The 14,003-nt window shown below is 45.6% G+C and overlaps 1 protein-coding gene across 2 annotated transcripts in view; it reads left to right on the plus strand.

Annotated features, from left to right (window-relative positions):
* The first annotated feature begins 7,037 nt into the window (after positions 1-7,037).
* The window catches only part of ITGA4 (integrin subunit alpha 4), an 80,112-nt gene continuing 73,146 nt past the window's right edge, over positions 7,038-14,003 (plus strand). Inside the window, exons 1-2 of one of the 2 annotated variants that reach the window (XM_053286201.1) lie at positions 7,038-7,942; positions 8,505-8,626. In XM_053286201.1, coding sequence (XP_053142176.1) covers positions 7,740-7,942; positions 8,505-8,626 — 325 coding nt within the window. In that variant the 5' untranslated portion in view covers positions 7,038-7,739. Of the gene's footprint in view, positions 7,943-8,032; positions 8,157-8,504; positions 8,627-14,003 lie in introns of those variants that run through there. The other variant, XM_053286202.1, reaches the window with a different exon arrangement.

The following is a 14,003-nucleotide window of genomic DNA, read 5'->3' on the forward strand; positions in this document are numbered from 1 at the left end:
TCAACCCTTGTAGCTCGCAATTCGCTCACCCTCCTAGCAGAGGTGATGGCCACCAAGAAGACGACTTTCCAAGTAAGAAGACGTAGCTCTACAGAAGCCAAGGGCTCAAAGGGTGGCCTTAGTAATCCTGCCAGCACGACCGACAGATCCCAGGCTGGTGCCATGATACGGTCGTCAGGAAAAACATACGAAAGGCCTTTGAAGAAACTCTTGACCAACGGGTCCTTAAACCAAGAAGGCAGATCAAGTGGTGAATGGGCCGCAATGGCTGCTAAATATACCCTCAGGGAGGAAAGTTTCAAACCAGCCTCTTTTAGGGACCTCAGATAATCACAAACATTTTGCACAGAGGGATTAAACGCATCAAATCCCCGTGAGGAGGCGAAGGAACAGAAACGAGTCCATTAGTGGTCATACAACTTTCTTGTGGACTGTTTCCTGGCCGCCACCAGAATGTCTCTCAACTTTGGTGGGAAACCAGTAGGATTTTCCACACTGTCAAGTGTAGGGACTGAACATCTGCTGAACTGACTGCATGGTCTGTGGTCCTCCAGCTATGAATTTCAAAGCCAGGCTCCTGAGCACCTAGATGCAAATGTCTGTGAGAAAAACCTTTGCCAATATCGTACCGAAGATGAGGTCGAGAATCTGAATCCTGCAGGTCAATACCAGCTGAGACATTTTGAAATTGATTTCGAAACCCATGTTCTGTAAGATGTGTACCACAATCTCTAGAGCCTCCAAAACCACCTATTTGGACTGCGTGAGGACAAGCCAATCATCTAAATACGGTAGCACCTGCACCCCTCTTTCCTGAAGGAATGCGTCGACTGGAGCTAGGCACTTCGTAAAGACTCTTGGTGCTGTCGTGACTCCAAATGGGAGGGCTTTAAACTGGTAGGGGATCCCCCCTATTTGAAACTGCAGGAAACGATGGTGTTGCGGCCGTATCAAGATGTGATAATAGGTGTCTTTTAAATTAAGAGACACCATCCACATCCTCTTCTCTAGAATGCTCAAGATGGTCGGTATCAAAAGCATTCAAAAACATCTGTAACCGGGTGTCTGTTCAGGGCCCTGAGGTCCAATATGAGGTGTCTGCCTCCGTCCAGTTTCAGCACTATGAAGTACCGGGAGTAGAAACCGGGCTCCCAGGATCGACGACATGCTCTATCGCATCCTTCGAAAGCAGAGTGGTGACCTCTTGGTGGAGTTCAGGGGTGAATGGAGTGGTCTCAATCTGAGATGGGGGGGTCTCTTTGAATTCGAGGGCATACCCCAAACGTATCACAGATAGGACCCACTGGTCCGATGTCACTGCTCCCTGCAAATGGCACCAGCTGAGTTTGAAAACTCCCCGAGTAATTGCTTCTTAGGGAAAGTACTCAGGCGCTGCTTTTGAAGGGATGTTTTACCCAGTTGCAAGCCCGGTTTATAATGGGACTGAGGCTTGCCTTCATGAAAGGATCGGTCCAAAGGGGACTGCTGCTGGAAGAAAGGCTTCTGTTGGTACAGAGTCCACCTTGAGGGTCATTGCATCTTGGCCACCGGTACTGAACAAGACATGGATCTTGCCATATTCCGCATCTTTTGGATTTTTTGGAGCGTGTCATCTGTCTACTCCATGAACAGGCTAGTGCCCTCAAATGGCAAGTCCTCGATCCTAGCCCGGGCTCATAGTGCAAGCTTGAAGAGCACAACCAGGCATGACATCTGAGTGCTACCAACGTGGTCATAACTTTTGCCACGCATTCCGCTTAGTGCTGAGCCAAATACAGTTCTTTCTTGGTCACCTGGATTGCCTCCCAAAGGAAGGCTTTGGCCGGATCTTTCTTATCCTGTGACAAGAGGTCCAGGAAGGGGGCTACCTTCTCCCAAAGGAAATGGTTATATCGGGTGTTATATGCCTGATAGTTTGCCACTCTTACATGAAGGGCCGCTGCTGAATATAATCTTCTCCCAAAGAGGCCAATTTTCTGCCCTCTCTGTCATTCACTGCTGACTGGCCGTGTTCTCTTGACCTTTGGATGGAAGCTTCCATGACCATGGAATTGCGTGTAGGATGGTTTCTTAAGAAGGCAGTCTCTTCCTGCGATTGCACCCTGTAAAAATTCTCCTGGCAACAGTTTGGTTGCGATAGGGTTGCTGGCCTTTTCCAGTGACCTTTCATAATCCCCAACAAAGCCGAATTAAGGTGTAAAGCAGCTGGTACCTTGGCCTCTGCACCGATGAGGGCAAATAAAGGGTCAGACTTCCCTTTCTGATGCATACCGATATTTATGCCAAGCGCAGAAGCCAAGCACCCCACATAGGCAGAGTAAAGTTTAAGGTCCTCCGAAGGGGAGATAGGCTTAGAGTCCAAGTGGATGTCCAGTGGGGATGAACTTCACAACAGAGCTTCTGATTCTGGGGAATTAGGCCCGCTCTCATAGTCGGAACCCACGGTAGCTAGGCTACGTGGACATCGTAGGGCTATGACGGCTGGGCTACGGCTGAAGGATCCGAAGGGGAATTGGGTTTTTCACCTTTGTCGGTTGGCACCAGTGCAGAATCTTTAAGGCCCTGATCTTGCTGCATGGGCTGCTGAGGGGCTGTAGGCACCGGCGGTGAATTGGGGTGTTCAAAATGGTCATTCAGAGAGCGGGAGCACAACCTCCCTTTGGCGTTCCGGGGGGGTTGCATGAATCCCAGGCCGATTGAGGCCTTCCATAGATAGGGCATTCTTGGTACCGTGAGGCGTGGTGAGAACAGTCATAGTCTGAGTACTCAGAAGGGGCATCACCACGGTATCGATCGTAAGAACCTTGACACCAAACACTGTACGAGGGTGCCTGATCCTGAAGCGGAAAACAATGTTCCATCAATCAGTAGCGGTCAGACAAAGCGAAAGCATGATGGTCCCAGTCCTTGTCCTGTTTATATACTGAGGAGCCATCGTCCGAGTCCCAACGAGCGCTGTGATCCCTCGGATAGAGCAGATCCGACCGCCTACAAGCTGGTGAACGCCGACGAGGCTGCCATGGTGTTTCCTCCGTTGGTTGGTAAGGTGAGTAGGTCTCTTCGCCTGACGAAGCACCCTCTGGATCATCTGACGGCACCGACTGCTTCCTTCTCGCCTCAGTATACTTGGCTACCACAAACGTCAAAGATTTTGCCAGGGAAGTGTCCCGTTTCTACTTCTTGGCCGACGGGCCTTCTGGCATAGTACTCTGGGTCTCCCTCTTCACTGCTCATTGGCGCAGGACAATGTGGGGCACGGGATGGTGGGATGGCGGGTCGTTCACCAGCCCGATTACAAGGGCAATGATGGAGGACCACCTGGACTTCTTAAGGGACCTTTTGGCCGTGTTGAAAAAGTGGAAAGTAGTACCCACCCAGTTTAAAGGAGGCTCCGCAGTGAGGTATTTCAGGGGGAGGATTTATGAGGAGGGGACAACATGAATGATTTATGAGGAGGGGACAATGTAAATGGCAGAAGTTAAACAACTCACAGTATGTTTTGCAATCCGAGGGCCCCATCGCCCCGTTCAAAGAAAAGAATATCCTTTACTATCTGTGGGAACTAAGGTGGCAGCTGTTCCACCAGGTCTTGCCCCTCCATGGAGCCATGCCCTGGCTGCCTCCCGATTTAAAGTTATACCCCCGGCTGATATGTCAACAAGAGGCAATTGCCTCGAATGTCACATATAGGGAAAGTGATCTGCATTTCTTAAAAGAATGCCTAGCGGCCAAGGAGGTGTGGAAAAGAGTGAACCTTTTACTGGACTGGCCCACACTGGAGCAACAAACGTGGGAAGATATAGCCTCCGGCCACAGTAGCACACCTACCTTTCAGGGGCTTAGACGAAAGTTCTCGAGGAAGAGAGGCAGGACAGGTAACACCATCAGTAACCACTGGGTTCGTGCCCATGCTGGTCGTCAGGATAGTTAACCTGTACATAGTCCAGGCTAGGTTGTTATACAGGAATAGGGAAAACAAAGAGGGCGGTGAAGTCCACATGGCTGTAACGGTGAGAGTTTTCTGGAAGCGATTGACAGGTTATGTCCACTGAGAAAAGTGTACCACTTTGAGGTTGGACTGGAAGAAGTTCTGGAAATGGACGGAGGAAGAGACCCCTCTGATCACTTGAATGTTGTGTTGTGATGTGTTGTGTACCCCTTGGCACCTCTGTATTTGAAACTGATTTCTATGCCATGTCTTATAATGCTAAGTATGTTCTGTGTGGACTGATCTGAAACCATATTTGTATATATCTGTATTTATAGATCTCTATATCTGTATATAGTTGGTATGAGACATTTACCTGTGCATGTATCCTAACCATACCGTAATCTTTTTGTAGTTTGAATTACCAATAAAAACCTTGTCCTTAAAACAAAAAACAAAAACCTTGTCCAATAGTATCTCCTGGGTAAGATCTGGATCAAGGATCAAAAGCATCAAACTGGATGAGTTGGCAACAAAATGGCAAATGCCATTCAATGTAAGCAAGTGTAAAGTGATGCATATTGGGGCAACCCCCCCCCACTTCACGCATGGGGTCTGAGCTGTCAGTGACTGACCAGGAGAGAGCTCTTGGGGTCATGGTGGAGGACAGCTCATTGAAAGTGTTGACTCAGTGCATGACAGCTGTGAAAAAGGCCTATTACATGCTAGGGATCATTAGAAAGGGGACTGAAAATAAAAATCCATATATTTAATCCCCGTAGACGTGCCTTTGTGGGGATGCGTCCCGGCAGCCCAGCTGATTGGCTGGGCTGCAGGGCGCCTGATTGGCTGGCGCACCCAGGAGAACAGCGGCGGCGGCCATGGCCGGGGACCCAGGTGGGCCCGGCCGCGGAGGCGAGGCGGCGGCAGGCCTGGCCCATCGGCGGGCCAGGCGGCGATGGCAGTGACAGCGGACCAGGCCGTGGTGGAGGCGGCGGGCCAGGCCGTGGCGAGCCAGGTAAAGGCACAGATGCTCTGTGCCCGGGCCCACTAGTGCTTATATTATAATGCCCTTATACAAATCTATGGAGTACTGCTTACAGTTCTAGCCACCATATATTAAGAAAGACATTGTAGAACTGGGAAAGATGCAGAAGAGGACAAGCGAGATGACCAGGGGGCTGGAGCACCTTCGTTATGAAGCAAGGCTACAGCAGCTAGGGCTTTTTAGTTTGGAAAATAAGTGACTATGGCAGGACATGACAGAGATGTATAAAATTCTGCAGGAAGTAGAGAGAGTGGACACAGAGAAAAATTTCTCCCTATCTCACAGCACTAATAATATTTATTTATTGTTTTTTAGTTTAGTATTATTAGAACTGTCACCTTAAGTGGTGCAGTGGGGAAATGCTTGACTAACAAGCAGAAGGTTGCCAGTTAGAATCCCTGCTGGTACTATATCGGGCAGCAGTGATATAGGAAGGTGCTGAAAGGTATCATCTCATACCGCATGAGAAGAGGCAATGGTAAACCCCTCCTTTATTCTACCAAAGACAATCAAAGGGCTCTGTGGTCGCCAGGAGCTGGTATGGACTCGACCACACACTTTACCTTTTACTTTATTATTAGTACCAGGGGTCATCCCATGAAACTTGAAAGCCACTTAACCAATTTGAACCAAATTTGCTACAGCTGTAGGGACACATAGGGATACCTCAACAGCGTAGATTGTGACGATGCCATCCAACCCAATTCAAGATGGTGGACACAAACTTTTGAGGTGCAAGTGCACTAACTTGTGGACAGTCTAACTGATTTGAACCAAATTTGCTACTGCTGTATGGATACATAGAGATGTTCCAATGGTGTAATTTGTGATGATGTCATCTACCTTGATCCAAGATGGTGGACTTGTGGACTTTTGAGGCACAAGTTCACTAACACGAGGACTGTCTAACCCATTTGAACCAAATTTGATACAGATGTAGTGAGTGACAAACAGGGACATCTTAATAGTATAGTTTGTAATAATGTCACCCACTTTGATCCAAGATGGTGGATGCATGAACATTTGAGGTGCAAGAGATCTAACTTGTGAACCTCAATTTGAACCAAATTTAGTCCAGTTGTAGAGACAGTGAAAGGAAAGTAGGCTGATCAGTTCTTACTAGAACAATTTGTTTATTCTCTCTGTAAAGGAAGTGTTCTTTTCTTGTTCAAGTGCCTGTCCTTGTGTGGACTCCAAATTATTTTACTTACTGTACATCATTGCTTGAGGATCTCAACATAAAAACAGCCCTGCTGGATCAGGCCCAAGGCCCATCCAGCATCTGTTTCGGACAGTGGCTCACCAGATGCCTCTGAGAAGCCCACATGCCCTCTCTCCTGCTGTTGCTCCCCTGCAACTGGTATTTGGAGGCACCTTGCCTCTGAGGCTGGAGGTAGAGATGTGCATGGAACCAGTTTGGAGGCCCTTTATGGGCCTCCAAACTGGTTCGATCAACTGGGTACTTCCTTTACCTTCCAGCCGAGGAGGACACCAGGGCGGTAGGGAAGTACGCTGATGCCCCGACGGGGACTTTTTCAATGGAGCGCCGGTGGGGGAAATGTGGCAGGAGGGGCAAGGGCACCCTACCCCTCCCTTAAAGGTATGCTCCCCCACCTTTGAACCACCCCCTGCCAATTCCATGCACATCCCTAGCTGGAGGTGGCCTGTAGCCACCAGCCTAGTAGTCATTGATAGGCCTGTCCTCTGTGAATTTGTTTAAGCCCCTTTTAATAAGAATAAGAACTTCTTACTCTATGAAAGTGCTTCTGTATTTATCCCAGCACATAGACAACATTTGTTTTGTATATTTTGCCTCTTTTTATAGCTATGTAAATCGCTTTGGGAACTGTCTGTTGAAAAGCCGTATATAAACATTCCTCGTATTCGTCTGAAGAAAACAATCTCCCAGCAGCAAGCTCTCTTTCTCTCTCTATACACACATGGCCGATAGGGGTGACTGGAAGGTGGAACCCATTACCTATTTGCCTAGGCTGTGCTAGCAAACTTGACAAAGCTCGCCGTACATTGCGAGCACTGAGCGTTGGAAGCGAAGTGGGCGGCTCTTTCAGCAGCGCAGCGCGCACTTGTTCTAGGCTGCCGCCGCCGCTGCTACACGCTCCTGAGTATATTCTGGAAACTTTGAGACGAGTTGTGGCACGCGGGGCTTCAGTGCATCCTAGCTGTACTTTCTTTCATCCAGCCTATCTCCTGTCCGGCGGTTTCCTCTAGCTGTGCCCCCTAGCCTTGGCCCTGCATGATTCGTTTTGCTCGGCCACACGAATGCCTCCTAGCACGCCTCCTACCGGGTCAGCCACACTGGTTTCCCGGTTTCTCTCCTGGCGGGTAACATCCCACCGCCCCAGTGTAACAGCAGCTCCGAAATCAGAAGCAGCAACAGAACCCGCCATAACACACACTCGCGTGGCCGAGAAGGGACTCTGCGGAAGGGGTTTGGGCGCCGTCTAAGGGCGCATTTCGGGGTGAGCGGCGGGCACGAACATCCCAAGCACTGGGGTCCTATTTTGGTCTGGTGTGCTTTGCAAGACGCAGCGGCAGGCGCAGCAACAGGCGGTTCAGAAACTTTTTTGCCTCCTCAGCTCGAAGCGGCGGTTGATTTGGAAAGGAGTTTCTTCCCCACGCGCCCTATTTGTTTACACTGAACGTCTACCATACAGGGCTCCCCCCCCCCTTTTTTTTTTTTTTTTTTTTTTGGAGAGCGGCCCACTTCGAAGACAGCCAACTTTCGCTTAGTTGAGAAAAGCAATGGGGGCTGTTGCTGCTGCTTGGAATAAACTGGAGGGATTTTCCTCAGCAGGGGTTGCGCGGCTGCTTCTACTGCTGAGCTGTTGCACGACGACTGGACAGCCTTACAGCCTAGACACGCAGAGCCCCCTGGTCTTCGAAGGTCTCAATGGGACTTTGTTTGGTTATTCAGTGCTGCTGCACAGCTATGGCAACAGCAGATGGTAAGTCAGCCAGTCAGTAGCCCTTTCTCTCCAGCCTGCCGCCGGACCGCTTGCCTCTTTGGAGGGAAGCTTCCCCTCAGGTCCGCGGAGCCAAGCGCCCACGTTCTCCCACGCACCGTGGCTGCTGTTCCCGTGTCGTTGTCGCGATTAATTACAGCATGACTGTTTACAGGCAGAGATGCGGGCTTCGACTCCCATGCGCGCCTACTTGGGAGTAAGTACTATTGAACTGAGGAGGACTCACTTCTGAGAAAGCAGGATCGCGCTTGCAAACGCTTCTTTCTGAGAGCCTTTAGTAAGGAGAGAGCGAGCGCATGGCTGTTGTCCGCTAGTATCGAGTGTGTCCTTGATGACCGTGCTCTGCCCTCTGCACAGAATCCTAGTTTTCAGTGGACAAAAACTGTGCTGTAATCGTGGACAGCTGAGCAGAGTTCATTTCAAATTCACCCAAGTATCTCTGTAGGTCCCAGATAGTTTATCCTTTTGAGTGCCTGTTCTGTTTTCAGGGGAGCTGATCTCTTGTTATCGTTTATCCTTGCCTTTTTTGTTTATTTCCTCTCAGGCTTGTTGTGGGAGCCCCTCGAGCCAATTGGCCTGCAAATAGCTCAGTGGTGAATCCAGGTGCAGTTTTCAAATGCCAAATTTGGAGGAATTCCACAAAAAACTGTGAGATGCTTCAACTGGGTGAGTGGGATTGGGAGTCGGTAACCTCACCTTGATTGACTAATTGATTAAGTGCCATTAAGTCCGTGTCAACTCTTAGCAGTCACATAGATAGATTCTCTCCAGGGTGATCACTCTTCAACTTGGCCTTTAAGGTCTCTCTGTCGTAATTCATTGCTGTCCTAATTGAGTCTATCCACCTTGCTGCTGGTCGTCCTCTTCTTTTTCCTTCAGCTTTCCCCAGCATTATGGACTTCTCAAGGGAGCTGGGTCTTTGCATAATGTTTCCAAAGGATAATAGTTTATCTTACTGGCAGTCAAAGTATGTTACTCCAGTTCTAACAAAGTTCTCCAAAAATCCTTCCAAGATCAGGTCAACATGAGAGTTAGCAAAACACTTTTACAAGCTTATTCTGCATCACTTTCCAGATCTTCTTTGCCTTTGTTTTTAGCAATGTCTCCAAAGTATCCAAATGACACTCACAGAGTAATGAGATGTATTTCTCTTTTGTCTAAAATGAGTTAAGTGCCTACTAGCAAGTTGTAGTGAGACTGTAATTGCAGGATCAGCACAACACAATTTTACTATTAATTGACTATCTGCTTTACTGTATTGTTTTCTTCAGTGAATACATAACTAATAGTATGTATTTATTTTTTGATTTGATTTTTATACCACCCTTTCTAAAGTGGCTCAGGGTGGTTTACACTAAAATAAAAAATACATACCAATTACAATAAAAAGCCATTTAAAATCTGATTAAAATCAACATTAAAACTAAATATCATTAAAAGCCAGGCTAAAAAGATGGGCTCAGGGGTCGCATAAAGAGGTATGTCCTCTTTATGACTTCAGCTACATCTTATTTATTTTATGTTTCCCTTGTCACTCAGAGCAATGCGTATCAATGAAAACTAGTGAGCCAATAAGAGATCATGCAATGCAGTCTTAAGCATATTTACTCAGAAGTAAGTCTCACTAAGTTCAGTGGGACTTCTTCCTATCTGTGCTTATAATTGCAGCCCTAAAAGTCCTAGAAATACAACAAATGCCAGCAAATGAACAATGCATTGCAGAGTATATTTTGTATCTGTAACATCTGGGCCAGATATCTGGATGTTAAAGTAGTCACAGGCAAAACAGTGGCTTGGGAGCCAGCATAGCTGTGCTTAATTAAGCTAATTGAAATCAGTTGGTTTAGATGGGCCTAACACTGCATGGATTTGTGACCATTTGTGTGCATTTGTGCAAGTATTGGCTACCATAATATTAAAATTTTATTGGATGTGTAGCAGATGACTAGTCAGACTGCTGTTCAAAACTGAACTAGCTCGGAGTCTAGCTGCATTTTCAGAACATTGTACACTGTCTCATTTCCCGCCTTTTGCTCTCAGTGTTCACTGATGCTCATTCTTTCCTGGGAACTTTATAATACCATAAACCTTTTAAGAGAGTTCAAGCAAAAGTTTTGGAGCCAAGGTCAACTGAAATTACAGTCATTAAAGAGAAGGAGAGGGAAAACTCGTGTTTTTAAATTATGCTTGCTGAGAGGAGTTTAAATTAGAAAGAATTGCATAGATGCATTCACTATCATAGCTGCTGGGAAAAGAACATCTCATATTTAAGTTGGCTGACGAATACAGTTGGCAGAATCTACCGCCATAATTTAAATGAAGTCTGTCAAGGAAAAGTTTCTCAATAATATCACCTGTAGGCTTTTTACTGAATACAGTCAGTGTCTTATTGGAAAATCCTCTGTGTTTATGCTTTGAATCATGCATGTTTGTCACCTCATGACTACCAAGGGGTCACATGCAAGTGTGAAAGAAGAGCTAGCACAGATACAGCTTTCATATTACCTCAAATGCAATACATTATTTTAATCCGTCCCTGTTTGTGCCCTGTATTTCATTGTATTGCATTACCTGCCAATGGAGAACAAGAAAATGGGAGCATTGCCCCGTTTCCTCAGTACATGCTGACACATTCCCTCCACAAATTAGCAAAGATTAAGGGCATTCTTCAGGTGGACTCAAAAATGTTTGTGAACCATGCTCCAATCCTTATTTGGTTTGGCTCTAACTAGGGTAGAGTGAGTTCTTTGCGTCTGTCTTCATGGCAGAGGATACTGAGTATATACCTGTAATCAGGCTCTGTACCGGAGGACTGGAAAGTAGCCAGTGTAACACCGATTTTCAAAAAGGGATCCAGGGGCGATCCGGGAAATTACAGGCTGGTTAGTTTAACTGTTCCAGGCAAATTGATGGAAAGCATCCTCAAGGATAAAATTGTAAAGCACCTAGAAGAACAGGCCCTGCTGGGAAAGAACCAGCATGGCTTCTGCAAAGGTAAATCTTGCCTCACCAACCTTTTTGAGTTATTTGAGAGTGTCAACAAGTGTGTGGATCAAGGTGATCCAGTTGACATAGTATACCCTGGACTTCCAAAGAGCTTTCGACAAAGTTCCTCATCAAAGACTCCTGAGGAAACTTTGCAGTCATGGGATAAGAGGACAAGTACATGTGTGGATTGCTAACCGGTTGAAAGACAGGAAACAGAGGGTAGGTATAAATGGAGAGTTTTCACAATGGAGGGAAGTAACAAGTGGGGTCCCCCAGGGATCTGTACTGGGACCGGTGCCTTTTAATTTTATGGCTGATTTTAAATTGTTGCATTGTTTTAACTTTTTATATATGTTTTAATTGGTTTATGTTAACTGCCCAGAGACAAAAGTTTGGGTGGTATAGAAGTTTAATAAATAAATAAATAAATAAATAAATAAATAAATAAATATCTAGAAGTAGGGGTAAGCAGCGAGGTGGCCAGATTTGCAGATGATACCAAACTCTTTTGGGTAGTAAAATCCAAAATAGATTGTGAGGAGCGCCAAAAGGATATCTTCAAACTGGGTGAGTGGGCAACAAAGTGGCAAATGTGGTTCAGTGCTGGCAAGTGTAAAGTGATGCACATTGGGACGAAAAACCCCAACTTCAAGTATATGCTGATGGGATCTGAGCTGTCGGTGATGGACCAGGAGAGGGATCTTGGGGTCGTGGTGGACAGCTCGTTGAAAGTGTCGACTCAATGTGTGGCAGCTGTGAAAAAGGCCAATTCCATGCTAGGATCATTAGGAAGGGGACTGAAAATAAAACTGCTAATATTATAATGCCCTTATACAAAACTATGGTGTGGCCACACCTGGAGTACTGCATACAATTCTGGTCACCACGTCTAAAAAAGGACATTGTAGAACTGGAAAAGGTGTAGAAGAGGGCAACCAAGATGATCAGGGGCCTAGAGCACCTTTCTTATGAGGCAAGGCTACAATACCTGGGGCTATTTAGTTTAGAAAAAAGACGACTACGAGGAGACATGAAAGAGGTCTATAAAATCATGCATGGTATGGAGAAAGTGGATAGAGAGAAATTCTTCTCCCTCTCGCATAACACTAGAACCAGGGGTCAGCCCATGAAATTGATTGCCAGGAAATCTAGGACCAACAAACGGAAGTACTTTTTCACAGAACGCATAATCAACTTGTGGAATTCTCTGCCACGAGATGTGGTTACAGCCAACAACCTGGATGGCTTTAAGAGGGGTTTGGATAACTTCATGGAGGAGAGGTCTGTCATCGGTTACTAGCCGGAGGGCTATAGGCCACCTCCAGGATGCCTCTGAGTACCAGTTGCAGGGGAGTAATGGCAGGAGAGAGGGCATGCCCTCAACTCCTGCCTGTGGCTTCCAGCGGCATCTGGTGGGCCACTGTGTGAAACAGGATGCTAGACTAGATGGGCCTTGGGCTTGATCCAGCAGGGCTGTTCTTATGTTCTTAGGGTAGTGAGTGATTCTGCCTTTGCTCAGTTTCCCTTTTTGTCATTCTACCTTAAGTCAGAGAAAGATGCCTCAGTTTGCTTTCTTCTTGCTTAATGAAAACATATGTAATTACTGTATCCTGTGCCAGAATTTCACAGATCAGTTGTCAGAATAAATCTTTCACTTGCAGACATGCAAATATCTGATGTTTGAAAAGTGGTATATAAATATATTTAGTAACAGTAATAGTAGTAGATCTGGAAAAAGTTCCTCTTAAACCAAGAAATTCGTCTAACTCTCTGTTTTCCAGCTGCTGCTACAATTTTTAGCTAATTTTCAAGTGATTGGGGTCAAACTGGGGAACTTTCTAGGGCTAAAGGTGTGCTGTAGATTACAGTATTTGAGGACTACAGCTGGCTGCTGTGAGAATACAGATCTACTTCTGAGTTTTGATGACATAGTTTTGTAGGAACCCATTCATGGATGCTATCTATGGATGTCATAATGCACCTGAAATAAATCCATGAGGTACATCAGTAGCACTTGCAAAAATTGTAAGCACCTTAACTCTAATCTTAAACTGAAACGTTTTGATATCTTAATTTCCTTGCTTTTTGTAAAGGGAAATTGCTAAATTATATGCATGTACTCTTTCTAAAGTTTTAGAGGGGGTATTAATTTTTCTTCTTAAAAAGAAAAATTACATAGCAGTGCAGGCATTCAAGTGATTACTTGAATGCCATGTATTGAAACATGTATAGGAGCATACAGTATTCCTTAAAACAACCCTTTAAAGAGATTGTCACATTTAAGTAATTGATCTGGGTTTAAGTCTCACTGAAGCTGAAATCAAATTCTACTGAAATAATTACTGAGATTAATGTCCAAACTAGTAGTTGAGGCTGTTGTTGACTGGGCAAAGTTATTTGCATAGATCACACTGAAAGATAAATTAAATATATGTAATATAATTTTTTATTAGTATGCTTGCAAAAGGGAAGTAAAAGAACAGTTTGACACTTTATGATTAGGATGGAGCCCTGTGCGCTCGCTATGCATGACTCTGGATTTCGGCTACAGAGGAGTATCTGAGCTGAAAGCCAAATTGCATTACTTCTTTCAGTGTACAAAGCTCACTCTCCACTTCACAGGGAGGATATTTGCTGCTTGATTCATGTAGAGGATGAAATGCCACCCTTCTTTTTACAGAGAAAGCATGTGTCCTCCCTCTGAGGTGAGAGCTGTGAGACTGCAAAGTAAATGCAAGCTTATTAGGGTCTAAGTCCTATTGAACTCAGTGGGACTTCATCCTGCATAAACCTGCTTCTTTAGGGTGCACTTTCATACTACTGTATCTCAACATTTTCCAACAGATCTGCACCAAATGTGGATAGATATTGGTGCTAGTTGTCTAATTGTGGTGTGCTAAATATTAGGTGGATTCAATAAATGGTTTGGATGTTACAGTATTTTCTTAAGGCCTCAACATGGTCATTTTTATTTTATTTTTTACTGCTCACCTTAAAGCTGTCTTCACACTTGTATAATAAACATTAATACTCCTCTGTATTTGTTCATTCATTG

The sequence above is a fragment of the Hemicordylus capensis genome, chromosome 1 (genome assembly GCF_027244095.1).
Source record: "Hemicordylus capensis ecotype Gifberg chromosome 1, rHemCap1.1.pri, whole genome shotgun sequence".
Taxonomy (NCBI): Eukaryota; Metazoa; Chordata; class Lepidosauria; order Squamata; family Cordylidae; genus Hemicordylus; species Hemicordylus capensis.